At 36.3% G+C, this 18,226-nt stretch overlaps 1 protein-coding gene across 4 annotated transcripts; it reads right to left on the bottom strand.

The window, feature by feature from the left end:
- Window positions 1-2,600: 2,600 nt before the first annotated feature.
- On the bottom strand, window positions 2,601-17,967 carry LOC145994709 (uncharacterized). Of its 4 annotated transcripts, none has more exons than XM_083130895.1 (4): window positions 17,872-17,897; window positions 10,629-10,917; window positions 8,596-8,716; window positions 2,601-2,860 (listed from the first exon to the last, which is right to left on the bottom strand). In XM_083130895.1, exons 2-4 carry the CDS (start codon window positions 10,868-10,870, stop codon window positions 2,768-2,770), a joined length of 456 nt encoding a protein of 151 aa, XP_082987021.1. In that variant the 5' UTR covers window positions 10,871-10,917; window positions 17,872-17,897; the 3' UTR covers window positions 2,601-2,767. The 4 variants fall into 4 exon arrangements, with proteins under 4 accessions (XP_082987021.1, XP_082987019.1, XP_082987018.1 ...); XM_083130893.1 differs by lacking the exon at window positions 17,872-17,897 and adding an exon at window positions 15,811-15,951; XM_083130892.1 differs by lacking the exon at window positions 17,872-17,897 and adding an exon at window positions 11,942-12,042.
- Window positions 17,968-18,226: the final 259 nt, after the last annotated feature.

Below are 18,226 nucleotides of genomic sequence, written 5' to 3'. Positions count from 1 at the left end.
AGAAGCAGAAGGAAAAGACAGTGGGCATTTGCGTGTACTTAAAACACATCTTAGAGATATCAGAAATCCTTTGTCTGTTTCGGAAATATCTTCATAGTAATTTGGCACTGAATAGGTGGTGCCAAGGATTGATCAAAATTGTGGAACCTCATTTGCCAACAAAAGGATTGTTTCTCTCAACCTCCTGTAATCCAAGTTAGTAATAATAATAATTACCCATATCTTGCACTGATTTATATGAAAATACACTTCCACGAGCAGATGAAGTTAGGTAGGCATAATTTATTAACACTTCCTTGCAGACATTCCTGCTCCTGTACAATACATTTCAAAACATAATACATCTTGTAATTAATACTTTGTGCGACTTTTAACTGTGCTAATTAGTTTCTCCAAGTTTCGAACCTACTCCCACAATCATTTTTGTAAACACTTCCTAATACTCCTATAAAATTTGCGAAAAATCATGAAACATTCAGAACTGTTACCTAGGATTTCCTGCGATTTAAAAACAGCAATTTCATCTTCTACAAACCATAAATAATAACACTCATTTTGAATCTTATGCATCCCATAAGCCATGCCAAAATCGTCAATTATACGGAAGTAAGCCCCAACAGTACACAGTTTGGTTTTGTATGAACGTGCTTGCAGACAGACGGATGAGAAGAAGCAGCACAAACTTAAGTGACAGAAAACATGTGCATATGTTATCGATAGCTGTAACGGGACAAAAGAAAACAGAACAGCACAAATAGTGAAAACATTTCTGAAAAGAAATTAAAACTACTTAAGGTTGCTAAATCATACAAACTCGTGCATCCAAAATGTTCACAGTACACACACCACTTATCATAGCAGCCTATATATTTTTGCCAGTTACGTACAATCGTTGTGATGATGCTTTTTATTATTGTTATTTATCCATGTCATTCAATTCACCTTCTCAATTGCCAGCCCCTGTGGCGAAGTGGTTAGCACATCACACTACGATGCTAGGTGACCCAGGTTCGAATCCTGGCCTGGGCATGGATGTTTCAGAGTGTCCATTCATCAATTTCATCATATCATCCCTCATTCCCATCTTCGGAAATTAGCCAAAAGTGGCACAAAAAGTGAAGTAAAATAAAGCAAATCAAATCAAATAAACCTTCTCAATTGTTAACATGGGCTTCAATGAAGTCTCATGAGAGCTATTTTTCTTCTTTGTGCAGTGCTCAAGATTTGTGTGAAATATAGTTTTACATAAATTTATTAAGCATTTACTTAATTTATAAAGAAAATTCACAGCACAATAATTATGCATTTATTATGAAATAATTTTTATAATGATCATGCATTAATACAAATTGTTGAAACATATGTCATGTAAAAATTAGATGTGGATAAAAATTGTACTTTACAGCAGGTTTTATTTACACATTGTATACTTAGGGCATAGTGTAGATAGAACACGTATTATCTGCTAGAACAAAACAGTATACTGTACTAACACAAACACATGTAAACATTTAGAGTTTGTTGTGACGATTGTGTGTTCATTACCATGTGCAAGCTATATATTTTTTATTTTTCTCAGGTTCCAAGTTCATTCTGGCTTCCCTGGGATCCAGACACATTAACATCAGGAACATTAATGCAAGGCACGGTATGGGATTTTTGCTTGGGAAGTGTATTATACATAAAACTTCTCGGTTCAAATCCTGTATCAGCCAGCACAAAACATCTTTCGATGCATGTAAAATATTAGGGATATCACTATTATAAACAAGAAGCACTATATGTCTTCTATTGACAACCCCTCAGCACATTCATGTTTAATTATGTAACACTACTTATTTTTTAACGGTTAAAAATTTGTGGTAGCAATTATTGTAAAACAACTTAACTTTCAAAATAGTTAATACATGAGAGGAAATTGCATTAGAACATTATTTTTTTAAAATTAATTTGTTGCACCAAAGCATTCTAGTGTAAATAGGTTAGCAAAGTATGCTATGATGCCAGGAGTTAAGGGTTCAAATCCTTGCCAGGACATGGATGTTATTGTGAGTGTCCTTTCGTCAATTTAAACATGTCATTCCTCATCCCCATCTTCATGATTAGCCAAAAGTGGCAGAAGAGCAATGCAATAAATAAATCAATAAATAGGTAAAGAATATGTGAACAGAGCATTTTTATTTTAAATCTATAATCCCATATGGTTGGTTCTTTCATTATTGTGTGATTTCTAATCCAAATTGGTTACAAATGTCAACATTTCTTTTTTGTTATCTACAGGAATGCAAGGTATATTTTGGAGTGTTATCAAATTGTGATGTGTGTAACTTCTAAGAATTTCTTGACATTGTCATTGAATGAAATTTCTGCAAATTGGAGGTGTAAGCAAATGTGATGTGAGTGGTTGTTTTATACATAGATAATACATGAGCAGCTAACAGCAGCTCAAAACACCAAACCTACTCGCATATGCATCTGATAGCAGAAATAAACATCTGAAAAGGTTCGGCTGGTTAAGTTTGATTTATTTCTGCTCTCAGATGCACGTGTGAGTAGGTTAGGCACGTCAGTGGCTGTACATCCAATTCCATTATCAAGTAGTGTTCTTTCAGCTGCTATGAGGGCCATGCTCTAGTGGCCCAATAACTAAATGTAACCACTGTATTTACACCGGAGAGCAAAAACACTAAAAGACACACTGTTTCTTATTAATAATTTTATTACAGTTTACAAAGGGTGCAAACAATCATTTTCTCTAACAAATATACTACTTATTTACAACATTCTGTACTTTATCTTCTAAGAACTTGCATACATCTATTGAATTAGAGTTCACTGTCTTTAACTCAAGATGGCTAACCTGTTAACAAAAAAATATAAATTAGTAAAGTTACTTTGAAACAAAATTATACTGTGTGTTACTGAAAGGAACACCACATGATTATTTGTAGACATGTACTGTCAGGAGAAAATTGCTTTGTGGCCGGTAATTGCTATCAGATTGTGTTTCCTTTTGGCACATACCAAAGAAAGAAATGAATGTGATGTAAAGGAAGGTGTGCACATATTTAAAATCCGGGAATCTCTATTTGTATTGGCAAAATACAATCAAATTGAAAAAAATCAATCGTCTTCTTATATGAACTTGAACCTTCCAACACTAGCCGATAGCAATGACATCTTTCCACTTACACAGCTAATAGTGACAATGGAGATGCTTCTTCTTCTCTCTCCCCATCTCTCAACCAGCCCTGATGATGACTCCAAGATGGAGCTGAAAACTTCGACAGATTACTACTGTGTTTTTCATCATTGGTTGTGTTGTTGTACTCATAAAATGAAAATTGCCTTCGTTATGGGTTAAATGGAAAACGTGCTGAAATATCTGAACTTTACACCCTATCCTGAAAACCAATCCTGCATCATGATTTATACTACTGTATTGTGTACTACTAATGACTTGTCTAGCATTAGAGTGAATTCTAATGATCTCATAAGAGAATGGCAATTTTCTCCTGACTGTACATACATTTCCATGTTTCACATTAGGAGTTGCAAGTTGCAAATTATGTCTTCAATGTTTAGTTTGTATCCTCTTAATGTGTCTTGCAGTATGACTAGTGTTTCTTTCAGAAAATTTGCTCCGGGGGTGCATTCCAGAGAACGGGGAGGGCGTTGTGAATCTCATGTGTGAAATACAACATATGTGAGTTTAACATTGAGAATTACCAGTGGTCATTCGTGGTTCGTCAATGAACTTGATGCTGAGCGTTACAAGTGGGAAATGACGTACAGTAACAAAAATAAAGGAGAATGCAGTGACCTAAGTATACTTAGTAATTCAGTGTGGAAAGACATAGATTTTTCTTTTTATATATGTCTGTTTCTTTTTATTAGTCTGTTGTCTAACATTTACAAATATTATCTTGTGCAATTAGCATTACAATAGTAAATTACAAAACATCACCTACTTTTACATTTTATCATCCAGAACAAATTCCACAATGGTGAACCAGGAAAAATATTACAATTGAGGACTGAAAGGGGTAAATGTTGTAAGTGCCAAAAGAAAAAGGGTTGGGAAATTGCATCGTTCTGTACATCAGCCTGTAAGAACGTTCACACTAGTGACCTCTTTACATGCCCTTTGACCTACTTAGAGGGTTACCAGCCACTTTTCACATTTACCAGTTTATAAAGCATGGCACATTTCACAGTTTAACGTGGAAAACTGTGTTTGAATTATTGTGGCACTTACAGCGCCACAATTTTGTTTTATTTTCTGTGTAGCTTTCTTTTTCATCCTCAAAAAAATGAATGATATAAAAGCTAAACTGAGAGAAACTTGCCTCAGGGCATTTATAAACATGTATAAATTTAATGGGATATGGATTAATAAAAGTTGCTATTTTTCACGTCTATGGAGAAAAAAATGGAATAGAGAAAACATCCGCTTGCACCTTATTTCATGTCTTGCCAAAATTCATGAATAATTTCCAGACCCAATAATTCACGCATAATTTCCGGTGCCAATAATTCACGTGTAAATCCCGGAATTCAAGGAATTCCAAGTGAGTAGCCACCCTGATATTGTGCAGGAAATTATCCATACGTAATTCATTTTTCATATGAACAAGAACGTTTTTCTAACACCACAAATGCAGTATTATAATAATTTGTAGATAATTTTGAAAATGATATAAAGAAATGAAAATTTGTTTAGAAAATTAATATTTGGTGATTACTTGATTGAGTTGGTGTTTTAAGTCCACTTTATGCACAGTAAGGCTAAGTGGGATCCGAACCACTTGTGCCTCCACCGGGTATCGAACCCGGGACCCCTTGTTTACAAGGCGACGACGCTACCACTGCACCATAGGGGAGGCCCTATTTGGTGATTACGGTTCTTGCGAAATTTTGTTTTTAACGACTGTATCTAATCAGTATTTTTCAGGAATTTTGTACCAAATTAAGTCTTTTTGCAACCTATTTCAGGATTTTTTGAGCCTAATGTAAGTTTTTTAGAACCTAATTGAAGGTTTTTAGAACCTATTTTCAGATTTTTAGAGCCTTATTTTAGGAACCTAAAAGCTAAGTTTTTAGAACCTAAAAATCCGAGGTCTACTTATTATCGTGCAATGCATCAAAGTTCCTGGTAGCATTCTACTTCTTGTCCTAGTTAGTATTCTATTTATAGCACTGAAAGACCTTTCTACGTCATTACGGGAATGGTTAGAAGGACTTCACAGAGTTTTTTAAACTCTCAATATCCCATGTCAGCTTCTAAGATTTTCAACAATGGGTTGTCAGCTTCTGTATATATTCCATTATCAAGCATCGACTTGACAAGAAATTTGTAGGACTTGAGGTCAGAAAGAATGCCTTCCAAAGTAAGCATGGGAAAATTAGCACAAAACCTTTCGACTTTGGTGTCTTGCAAGTCTACTACTGACGGAAAGGTTTCAAATTGATTTGTGAATCTCACGGTATCAATACATTGATCGTTGAACCTGTTTCCCACGTCTTCAATTACACTTTCCGCTTATTCCTTCATCCCACAGAAACTTTTCCCAGCAACCAGGTGCGCTTCAGATCCAATATTCTTCAGTTAGGTCCGAATATTTTTTTGCAGATCACTGTTGATGTTTTCACACTGATTTGCAATATCCTGCAAATGCAAATTACAAAGAAATACCACGTCGGCTTTGATGACAACTAGTCGGCGCTTTTGGTGTGGAAAGCACTACTGCACATTCTAGATGGGAGAGAGGAAATAATGCTAGTGTGGTTGCCAGTTTTATTCGGCATCTTCTGTAAGATTGGACAAGTGTGGGCGTTGTTATTTACGGAGAGAAATATAAAAATATTCGCCACACAAAGTAATGCAGTCCGATGTGAGGGAAACAACGGAAGCAGAAAAGTTTTATACTTTGGTTTTGTTGTACAATTTTGTCCGGGGGGGGGGGGGGGCGGTAAAATTCCTGAAAGAAACACTGATCATGACCGTGCACGTCATGCTTTATACTCCAGCTATGGGATGTGTGCAGGTTCGAGTCTCCTGGGAGAAGCTTAACAACTTTTCTCCTGAGATTTTTTGCCTGTGTATGGGACCTGTGTCCACCCATCATTGTGAGGGAATTGGGGAGCTACGAATGAGCAGCATAACCTGGGCACGGAAACCTAGAATAACAACAACTGGGGGTTCGTTATGCTGACTACATGTCACCCGTAACTGGTTGGATGACCTCCCACCTTGGTTCGAGGGAGGCAGGCTGGGAGTCAGTAGGTAGGCCCTCACACTCAAGGGCTGTTGCAACATGGGTTATCTTTCTTAATGTATAAGTCTCTATATATAGTAACCACACAAGTCACAAGTATTAAGGCCATAAACAACAGAAAATTCACACGTTACCTTAAATATATTATTTGATCCAGATTCATACATTTTCAAATAATTGGTCAATCCCTGAAATTTGATTATTTTCCGCAAGTTTTTTTACTTCCGGCTTAATCACGAATAAGGATGAATGATCCTGGATTTAGCCCAGCTCCACTATTCACACAAAAGTATCTTTGTTTTGTGCATAGTCTATTGATTAACAAAAATAATGGACTATGTTAATTAATAGTGGCCACGGTGGCTGTCGGTAACGTGTCTGACTACCATGCTTAAGGTCCCAGGTTTGATCCCTGGCTGGTTCAAATCTGGAAAATTTTCTAACTTTGGAAATGGCCCCGGCACCCACCCAGCGTCGAATGACATGGGTACCTGGGGGAAACCTAAGGGGGTAAAGGCGGTCAGGGACATGATGCTGATCACATCACCCCCACTCATGACCGGATCAAGAAAGTGCGGGGCTTTACCCCGCATGGCATGGTGCTAAGCACAGGGGAGCACTTTACTTTTTTTTTTTTTTAAATAGATTAGACTCAAAGAAAACTCCTTTTGTGTGAAGAGTAGAGGTGAGATCATAATTGCTAAGCTATATTTTCCCCAGCACCATGCAAATAATTAATATACAGAGGTTGTTCGCTTTATATCCAACCATTTTTGATTCAGTGCTGCCACCTGGCGTATCATGCTGGAACTATGGGTCTGCTGGCAGGAGCAGTGTTGTGTCTGACCTTGTTGGTTGGTAGTGAATGTTATCAAATGGCGCTGAAAATTAACCAGCATTGGGAGGGTTACGTAATGGCCCTTTTCCATGCTAAGTTTTCATACGTACACATTGTGAAACAGTGTCGGGAGAATGGGTTAACACTCGGGGTGACTACTGCGAAAGCTATTGTGGCCCATTACACATAACAGGCTCTCCTTGCGAAACATTCACCCACGAAAACCACCAGGACAAGGGCTGCAATCAAAGTGTCACCCGTAGTGCGAAGGGGGATCCGTCGATTGGCGTGCCAAGAAAATCCCCCGACTCAACGTGATATGGCCCACAGATTTCACCTCGCACCATCAACTGTGAACAAAACAATTCGCAAGCGCCTCAGGTTGAAGTGTGTGCGGAAGGCCCGTGTACACCACCTTCTACCGTGTCACATTGCCGAACATAAGACGAACTGCAGGGAACTGTATGAAAAGTACCTGGTGTGTTCCAAATGGAAGAAAATTGTCACAATGGACGAATCATATGTCCATCTCACTGTTGGTGGTCACATTCGGGTGATCACATACCGTGACATTGACGGCAAGGGGCGCAGCAACTTTGTTCATCACTGCAGGGAAAGTTTCCCTCGTGGCTTTATGGTTGTGACGGGATTCGGATATGAGGGGAAGTTGATGATACACAAGGTGGACAGAAACGTGAAGGTGAATGCCAGATACTTCCAAGACTCCATTCTGACACCTATCTATCGGAGAGACATCCCACAATTGTATGGAATGGATGTGAACCAGGTGATGATCCATATGGACAAGGCTTCGAGTCATACCGCCAGAACATCACTACGTTTTTATCAGGAAATGGTAGAGGAATTAGGAATTCATGTCATTCCGTTTGAAGACATTCCTGTGAAAGCCCAGATGCCAGTCCAATGGATTTTTGCACATTTGGACTGTTGAAACGAAGTCTTCAAAATCGCAGCCCGTGCACCCTGGATGGTCTATGGAAAGCTTGCAGGGAGAAGTGGGACAGAATTCCCATGCCTGTCCTGAGCCGGAGCTTGCTGCAATGGAAACTGCGATGCCGGGCGATAGTCCATGATGCTGGGGGTCCAATAGAACATGATCGGTGGTGGTGGCGCGGTATCTCTTAAGGTGAGTACCCGTCACAAATGGTCGGATATAAAGCGAATAACCTTCTGTGTATATTAACTTCAGCATGTTTTGCTATTCATCAAGTATGCATTGTTATTCAAACTTTTCCATTTGTTTAGAATTAGTAATTTAGAAGCATCATTTCACAACTGGGTAGTATTTGCATCAGACTTCATGTGTGTGCCTGTGAGCAAGTGATAGAAACATGATATAAGACCAAACTTTTTTAAAAAAAAATTGCCAGCATGACAAATCTGTAAGAAAACCATATTGTTAATTTGATAATTATGTATGTGTGGCTGAGATCAAAGAGGTTACATATTAACACTTACTGTAACGAACTTCACACTCATTCCATCGAGTAGCCTCAATTTCAATTTCATTAGCCCATTTGGCTTATCTGTACCATGAAAGCATACAGTATCATCCAATACTTCTATACACACAGGCAATCTGTAATGAAGAAATAAATATCAAATAAATGAACTACACTATGAGCATTACTTCTATGCTTCGCTTTGAACATACAAATGTTTCATAAGTAAGTATAAAGGTGCATCCCCAGTATGCTGGTCAGCAAAGCCGAACAAATGGGTACATGCCAGCCTGTGGAGCATGCTGATTCCAAGTTTATTAGAAGCAGTCTACTGCAAAGGACACCATGCCGACTAATGTAGTTGGGATGGCTGAACAATGATTTCAGTTTCAATCTTACAGAATAGTTTCACAAATCTGTACTTGAGATTTAAGCTCATTGTCTAATATCAAGTCTTTGACGAAATCTCTTCCACTTATTTCGACATTTCAAATCCACGAATCTAAAATCTCTGTGGATGCTTGATAGCACTAGAAATAACAATTACAGAAGCTGACGCTGAAAGCTCATCTTTCTCGTCGCATATTTTAAGAATATTTCACATGCACTGTCAACTAGGTGTGCATTGACTGTGTTGTTAAGTCCACTTTATGCACAGAATTGGGACTGGACCTATAGTTTAAAGTGGACTCTGAACCATCATGTGCCTCCACTGAACATCAAACCCAGACCCCTAGATTAAAAGGTGATAATGTTACCAGGATGCCATTGGGGAAGACCAAATTAGACAAGGAAATTGACTGATGCACTGTTCTGTGCGTTTGTTCATCAATTTTGTGCCTTGTGGACTGGCATAGTGGGGATGCACCTTAAGGAGACATATATCTGCATGTAACAGTGTGAAATATTCTGCACAAAAAAGACACACAGAAGATGAGAGAATTATTAGAGTTGATGACGGAGCTTATAGAGCTAAAGGTGGTATAAGAGAGGATAATGACAAGATAGTAGGCAAACTGACTGAAGAAAGGAAGATCAGACTTAAGAGACAAATGATGGATGTAAGTACAGAAGAAATTAACAGGTTAAAGGAAAAATCTGAAATGTACATGCAGACACTAAAGAGGGATACACAACAAGTATGTGCTGAAATGATTGGGAAAAAGGAAAAGAGTAAACATATAGCCAAAGAAAATAATTTAGGAGAATGGAGAAACAAAGAAAAGAAGTCAGCCAATGTATTGGTATAAAATGAGAAAATCTGTGATGTGGAATACACAGTAAAATACATGTTCGAAGGATTAAGGAGGGCAAACAACATGATTTGTCCTAATTCCTAGCTCCCATTTGTTGCAATATGTAATAAAAAATGTTGGTCAAACCTGTGGAAGGGTTTGGTCCTCTGTTCAAACCTTTCCTAGCGGAACATTGTTGAAAATGAAAAACAAATTGGTTTCTATTTCAGGCTTTTTAAATTATTTTTTCCCCCAAGATTACATAAGACTGTATTTCATCAAAGCTGCATTGGTGGCTGAGAGTGTTGAATGGCAGGCTCGTGATAAAGCTGTTGAAAAGTCTGATTCCCTACTTTAGCATGCATCTTTCATCAAATTCATCCAATCATCATTCATCCTCATTGTTGTGATTGTCCTAAAGAGTAATGATGTAATTAGAACTGCGATGGTCCCATCAGTAGGGCATCTGACTGCCATGTGGGGGACCCAGATGAAATTCCTGAGGTTTGTAATTTCCCTACAAGGAGTGTCTTTGGAGTTCACACAGCATCTAATAAATGGGCTCCTGGGGACAAACTTAAGGGGTTAAGGTGGTTGGAGCATGATGCTGATCACATCACCTCTACAAATAATCGAGATTGTGAATGTGTGGGGCCCTACCTCCATTGCATTTTGCAATGTGCATTGGTAGCTATATATCCTTACGATGAATGCAATGACAAACCAACTTGACGAGAACCGGAATCACACACACACACTTAATGTGCAATGAAATTACATAAAAAAAAGAGACTTCACAGCCATTCACTCTTACCTTTCTTGGTTTATTAAAACATTCATTGTTATAGCAGCAACATGTATATGAGGAATGTTGAATTCACATTTTACTTGAGAGAACATTGAAGAGATGTTTTCCAGTCCCTTGTAAACTTTCCTCAAAGCTGCTCGCTCCCTTAATTGATGGTTAGCATTGGGCTTTGGAAGGCTAACATCGAGATAAGACTTCCACCTCTTATGATGTTCAGTCATTATATGTGGAGCCTCTACTGCCATCATAGTCAAAATCAATGCTAGACGAGATAATGGGCGAACTTTGTTCTTTTCTGGAAATTAACGAAAGGAAGATGATATGATGAAATGGACACTCACAAACACCCATGCCAGGAATAGCTGTTACTATAGTAAACAAAACAGTCGAGGACACTGCCATATTTGAATCTTTTAAATATCAACTAAATTTGACTAATTTCTTGAGATTTTATTTTATGATTCAAACTAGTATAGAATTTTTATTACCTAAAAATAATATAAATTTATTTTTCCTTCCATTTCCATTATTTTTATGTTGCTTTTCTATGCTTGGGTAATTGTGTTAAGGAAGGTACAATGATGAAATGGATAATGGACCAAACACAATGATATATCCACACCTTACCCATGGTTTGAACCTGGAACCTTTGCATTCTTAGTTTACTACATTGACCATTCCACCATAGAGGATAACATAATAAATTTCTAATAAATAAACAGCATGCTCTTACATAGCTCACTTCATGAAGTGAACTATTTACATAATAATACTAACAGAGAAAAAAGTAAAAAAATGAAAAATTTGAAAGTATATATATATATATATATATATATATATATATATATATATATATATATATATATATATATATATATATATTTTCTAAATATGAATACCATATGCTGGGAATTAGAGTAACAACAGTTTCCTCTCCTACTTTCTTTAGCTGGCAAGTTGCAAAATGAGAATGCATACAGTAGCTAAAAAATTTGAGTGAACTGTGCTTCACCGATGGCATAGTGGGAACATTGCCACCTTCTAATCAAGGAGTACCAGCTTCAATACTCAGTGGAAGCACATAGTGATTTTCTTATTTATTGTATATATTTATTACCTACCTATATATTAATTAATAAAACATTAAAATACTGACCAAGGCAGAATTTATTGTATAAAAAATAAAGTGTTAATATTAATTAAATATAGAAATAAAGCACCAATACAGGCATGCAAGTGAAATAAAAACAAAAGCCCGACAAACTGCCAGTGAAAATAGTGAAAATAAATTCATGTAAAAAAAGGTTAATTGTGCATACTAGAGTACTGCATTGGACCACTTTCGCTCGAATCTCCCACGCTCAAGCGTAATTCGCTCAAATATATAGAATATCAAAATCTTTTTAATGGAACAATAATCATACAAATATGTGCGTAAAAATCCGTCCTGGTAGTTTCAGCCCATAATCATCTATTTATTTTCAAACATTGCTATGTGTTGAGATCAACTAAATTACATTTTAACATGAAAATGATGACTATGTTCACTACAGTTTCAATTTCACTGCGTCATTCACTTCACAATCCATGTTTGAAGGGCCAATACTACAGAAAAATTACGGTTATGGTGATCGAAGAGCTGTCAGTTCCTAATGCTATCTAACGTCGTCTGTGCGAACTATTTGCCGGTCGAACAAAAAAACTCTCATTGCAGCACTCTAGTGCACACATATACCCTAATAAAGCATCCAGAAGATTCTAGCTGTACTAATTAATATATTCAGGATATGCAAGATAGAGGTGTTGGACAGTGGAACTGGATACTGGGACCACCCCCTAAAACCAGTCGGTTGACCCCCCTGGAAATTTATATCTACTTTTTTCAATTTATGGCAATTTAAAAACGAAGCACTTTATTTCCCCTCATTTTACGTCATTGTTTAAAAATGGTGTTGACATATCGAATTTGGTACGAAACTTTCGTAGATTGCAAAACACAAACTTTGTTAATTTGTAACTTTCACACGTTTTAAAGCTTCTTATACTACTGCGTTTGCTGCTGCTACTAATGTTCAAAGTAACTATTATGTAATCTTGGTTGTAACTATACTATATTATTCATATAATAAACTTATTGGATGCTAAAATAAACTAAACTAAAACAGCTACTACTGCTGTTACTAGTAGTAGTAGTAATAATAATAATAAAAAAATAATAAGGTAATGTAAAATATCAACAATGCAATAATTTTGAAAATGAACCCCTCTGTGACAAACTTCTGCATATGCCACTGGTCTATATCAGAATATTTTTGAGGGGAGGGAGTAATTTTGACATCTTCAGTTCGACCTCCTCCAGGCAAATTTCTGGCGACGCCCATGGATGGACGTAAAGTTTGAACTTGGCAATATAAATTTGGTTATGTTTTCGGTGTTACTAGTTCCATAGCTCTTTTTGTGTACGAGTTGCAGTTTTCTTAGAACGTAAATATGCTAAGTATTACTAAATTGCATGTAAATGCTATAACGATATTTAATAACTTAGGTACTTAGAGCTTCAAGGCAAAGGTAATAGTTTGGTTTACTGACTGGTAACATGTGCAAATTTCCATACCTGAAAAAACTTTTCCCCGAAAATGAAATTACAAATACCCAACTGAGTGGGCATTCCCCCCAAACAAAAAATCGTAATTTGTACAGTGGTTCTGGATGGTGATGAATAAGATGGGAAGCCACTGTTCCTGCAGATTACCAGAAAACTCCACAAGTGACGATGGCAGCAACATCTGACATAGAACCCAATAATACACCACAGTGAATCATCAATGTTGTGATAACTGAATGGGGCTGTTCATTGCCAAACTTTACCGTTGTTGTGTCCCTAAAGAATTTCGTTCGTCATCTGGTTGCACTAAGCTTTACATTGGAGGGCGATAAGATGGCTATTCAAACGTTATTTTTAACGAAGGTAAGAATTTCTTGTGTAAATCGATAGCAAAAATGTGTTTAGCAAACCTTTATGATTATGTAACAATTCATAAGTTACCGAAAATTACATTCTCCTGAATCTAAGAATTAATATCTTAAAGCGGAATGGCAGGGTTGCTCCGACAGGCTAAATATAGTATGTTTATGAACAAAGAGCACTAAACTTGATGTAATTTGGGTCGTCCCTAGCTGCCGTGCATCGAAAATACAAAAAAAAATAATTTTTACACTACGCTTTGTTTTTTCTTGTTGCGAGTGTGTGTAATTCAACGGGGGAAGTATGATTCAGAAAAACTCTCCAAATTATAAAGAAAAAAGTATTAAGTGTGTAAGCGCATTATATATTTATTATAATACACTATGACAATATGCCCTATTAGTTAATTTAATATTACCATATGTTTTCTTTGTATTAAGCAGATATTTTTCCCTTGTATTTTCATCCTTTTTTCCTTTGGTTACAACAGTTTTAAAATTATAATTCCTGTAAACAAGAAAGCGGTAGAGATTGCGAGATATGAAACATAATATTTTTTTTTGTAATAACTATTCTTCTCGATAAATGTGTATATGTATAAAACAGAGAACCGGATTTACTAGCCATGAGGAAAAGTATGATATCATGTAAAAAAAATGAGCCAGTTATTAATAACAACTATAAAAATAAAAGCACAGGTGCATGGAATTATTATGGATTATTCTTTACCAGATTCACAAGAAAAAAGCACTTAAATTGTGAAAATTGCAAGTGACGTAAACAGGTGCTGTGCAAATTTTAAGGCTTTTTTAAGCTTCCATATCTTTTCTGTTGTTAACAATCGTCTTATTAAAATTCACAGCACTGATTATTCGTCCATCATGTTCTGACATAATTTCTGAGGTTAAGATGAAATTAATCTTGCAATTTAATGTAATAGCAGCACGTTCAGCATCAAATTCCCCATGTATTTAAATGGGAGAACAATTGCCCATCAAAAGCGTGGGAACCCAATGTGCTACCACCTACAATAGTTTGCTTTGATCTCGCCCATTAAGCAGGTCATGGTGAATGTTGTAACTCAACATCTCGCTCAGTTAAGCAGAATTCAATACTCTTAGCCCTCTCCAGAGGCACAGGGTTGTCTTGCAAAATGGCAACACCATCAGGAAACAAATTCTGACCAGTTGACGGTATGGTCCTGTAAAATTTGAAGATATTTTACTGCAGTGCCAGGAATAACAACAGAAGATCCTAGGGCAGTCCATACCATAATGAGGAAAGGTATTATAAGAGAAGATAGGAAATAATAACAAACAGTCATATTAACAACTATTTCAGTGGACATGATTACAGCACAATGGGGTTAAGTTCCCACACCAAAGTTACAAAACTGAGAAGGAAGGAAAATACTAGCAACGATCTCATAAAGAAGACATCCTAGAAGCAGAGTAAACATCCACAACTGAGGAATAATAATAATAGTAGTATTATAGACACATTGAAGATGTTCACCCTACCCAACTTACTTCAATCATACGTGAGGGGAAATGAACACTGTTTGTACCCAGTATCTGAGAATAAGAATGAATGTATGGATCATTCATTTAAAAAGTCAAAAATCCTGAATGAGTCCCATGATAATGATTATGAGTCACACTAGATGCAAGTCAGAAAAATAAGTAAGGGAAAATTAAGAGTAAGAAACAAGTGGAACTGTTAACAGTGATATTATTCTACTGTAATTTCAGAAGAATTGGCTGGTAGTGAAACACATCAAAGTCAAGAGATGCCTAATAAGGTCCATGAAACCTTTCGTGACATGACTCTTAGGAAGTGTGTCAATTGAAGGTAGGCTACCTGTAATTATAATCCTTTCTTTTTTGATCTATGAGGTCATTTGGAACCGTCCACAGGATAGGTGATGTGCATGATGTTTGAACCATTTGCAACTATAAAATGAACATGTGCATATTTTTTCAGAAATACCATAATGGAAATGATGAATATTTTTGTTCAATGATTTGCATGCTAGGAACAGTTGCTACATGAGAATCCAAGGTAATTCATTATATTCTTTTAAAAAAAATGTACTGATTCTTTAGAGTATATATTAATCCTAGAAAGCTAACGTATCGTAAATCCTATGATCCAAGATGACCATATTTCACAGTACACCACTTAGCCGGTGGGCAATTGAGTCGTCGGCTCAGTTCCACTCACCATGTTGCCTTTTGTGTCGGTTTATAGCAGACTCTGTTGTCAACCGGCTGCCGGTATAGTTGTTTTCAGAACGTGCCTGTACGATTTACGACATGTTAGCTTCTCTGCCTGGATTTTTGCTGTACACCATTTTTGCACACTTTTTATTTTTTTTCATTATTGTATATAGTTTGTGAAGTTTTTAGTGAGGGTTATGTTTTGATTGAATTAAAGTTCAAATTATTTATAAGCACCAATAATGAATCCACAAAACCAGCCACGCACAATCTGCGGAATTTGTCCATCGGCAAAGAGGAGGATGACGTCATTGTGCTGCTGCTTCTGCAACAAGCCGATCTGTGTTGAACATTGGGGAAAATGCTGTATGCACTGCACTAATGAACTTTAAAACAGTTTTTTTGTAACCAAAATGTTTGTCAAGGTGTATTCTAACAATTCATGTTCATTGAAATTCATTTTTTTAAAAAAACTATTGGTTGTCATAGTTTTTTTTTAACCGCGTCGTAAATTTTACAATACGTTAGCTTTAACAAAACTTTTCATACATGTTAGCTTTATATTGTTAATTAATTTTTATCTTGGAATTTACCCTTTAGTTTCCTGACTTCACCCTCTGATATGAATTGCTTGAATAAATTTTCTGCATGAAATCCAGCTATCATGCACAATGATAACAAACTTGATATCAGCATATCAAAATTGTTGCTATATAAACCATCCTTACGTTTTCTGTTGATGTAAGGAACAAAAATCTGATCAATCACTCTTGGTTGTAATTCAAGGCCAAAATTGCTAACAGACCACAGGAACATTGCAATATCTTTTGGTCTGATATAATTTGGTAAATTCCGTTTCTGTGATGAAAAATCATGAATACAGTGTTTTATCAATGTCTCCACTATTGTTCTTGTATCAGTATATTGTCCATTGGTAAAAAAGAGCAAAAGATGCACCTTTGTGGCAAGATCATAAGTACGAACTAGATCTGCAGACTCTAGAGATATTGATAATGATTTTAACAAGTCTTGAGTGATGTGTTGTGAATGTCGCAAACTTTTCACTACACTAATTAGTAACTCTGGCTCCTTGACAAAAAGATGCACATTCTTAAACAAAGTTTCTGACAAAATATTAAGTAACTTTTGTGATGTAATTTTTGTTCCAGTTTTATATGTTGCACTTGCCAAAATGCAAATCTCCTCTATTGCTGCATTCTGTAAATCTCTAATCACAGCTTCCAAATGCAATAATGACCTGTTTATGTTATCCTTGGCAGATTTTGATTTTTTCAACAAAGCTACAAAAAACATGAACTGAAATATTATGTGCATAGCAACTTGCTCATTAGTTATTAAATGTTGCACTTTTCTGATTGTGAAAGAATAAAATCTGAGTTCTGTAACACCATGATTAAGCACACACAGCCACGTATCCAATGTTCTAAACATCTGCTCCACTGTCATAAGTTGTATGTAATTACAACATTCACTATCAAGTTTCTGCAACTGTTTATGAAAGTCTCTTTTTTCAGGCCTTTGCAGCAAAATGAACTGTGTCAATTGATTTACTGCATTATCAATTGAATCTACTTCGCAGTTTAGTTTTGTCTTTATTCCCTTGTAATTAACATCTAGACACATCCTCGAACTCTCATCCAATACTTGTTGGAATATATCTGCATTTTCAAGACTACTTTCTGTGATTAATTTGGGTGCAACACTAGTTTCATATTTCGGATTATTTCTCATGAAAGTCAAAATCTTAGATTCAAATTTTCGTACAGGAGAAGTTTTGTTGTTACACATAAACCTAACGAGAACACTGGTGGTTGGTATTAGAAATACACAAGTATGAAGAGGTTGCCATAAACGTATGGCAAACTGTATGTTTCTCATTATAAGAATAAAATTTTGTTCGACAAGCAGGTACAGTTTATTCGTGAAAACTTGGACGACGGCTGTCCCATTATTTGGGATGGTTCTAAAATTGGTTCACAGCTTCTCTTTACTTTACATCCATTCAAGTTACGATTTAAAAGGTAACTCCGGTGAACGCACTTACATCACAAACACAAAAACAACTTCCCTCTGGACTTTGTGTAATGTGCGTTATTAATTGTCCCATGCCGCACTGAAAACGATATATTGTTTACAATCCGGGAAAGGTCAGTTTGGAAAACCTTCAATGTATACATCTGTTCTTGTGTTACGAGTTGTCCTGCAGTCGATACAGGATAATCCGATTCGTCCTCAAGGACATAGATGTGGGTATGGAATCATATAGAATCTTCAAATTCTAGCTGGAATATCAACTATTACAGTTACACCTTGTTTTGTTTGTATCTAGAAAATTATAAATAACTATGAAATGTAAACAAAACTAAATTATAAAAAGCGCTACAACACAATAAATTCTC

The sequence above is a fragment of the Lepisma saccharinum genome, chromosome 11 (assembly GCF_977018435.1).
Source record: "Lepisma saccharinum chromosome 11, izLepSacc3.1, whole genome shotgun sequence".
NCBI classification, from domain to species: domain Eukaryota; kingdom Metazoa; phylum Arthropoda; class Insecta; order Zygentoma; family Lepismatidae; genus Lepisma; species Lepisma saccharinum.
The sequence above is the reverse complement of the archived record's forward strand: the minus strand, read 5'-3'. Positions and strand labels throughout refer to the sequence as shown.

Coding starts and splice junctions, on each gene's coding strand:
- LOC145994709 (XM_083130891.1), bottom strand. CDS start 17,705: ATGAGAAACATACAGTTTGCCATACGTTTATGGCAACCTCTTCATACT. Junction 10,918..16,399: donor TGAAGTCAGGAAACTAAAGG/GTAAATTCCAAG, acceptor GTTAATTTCCAG/AAAAGAACAAAGTTCGCCCA. Junction 8,717..10,628: donor GTTTTAATAAACCAAGAAAG/GTAAGAGTGAAT, acceptor TCTTCATTACAG/ATTGCCTGTGTGTATAGAAG.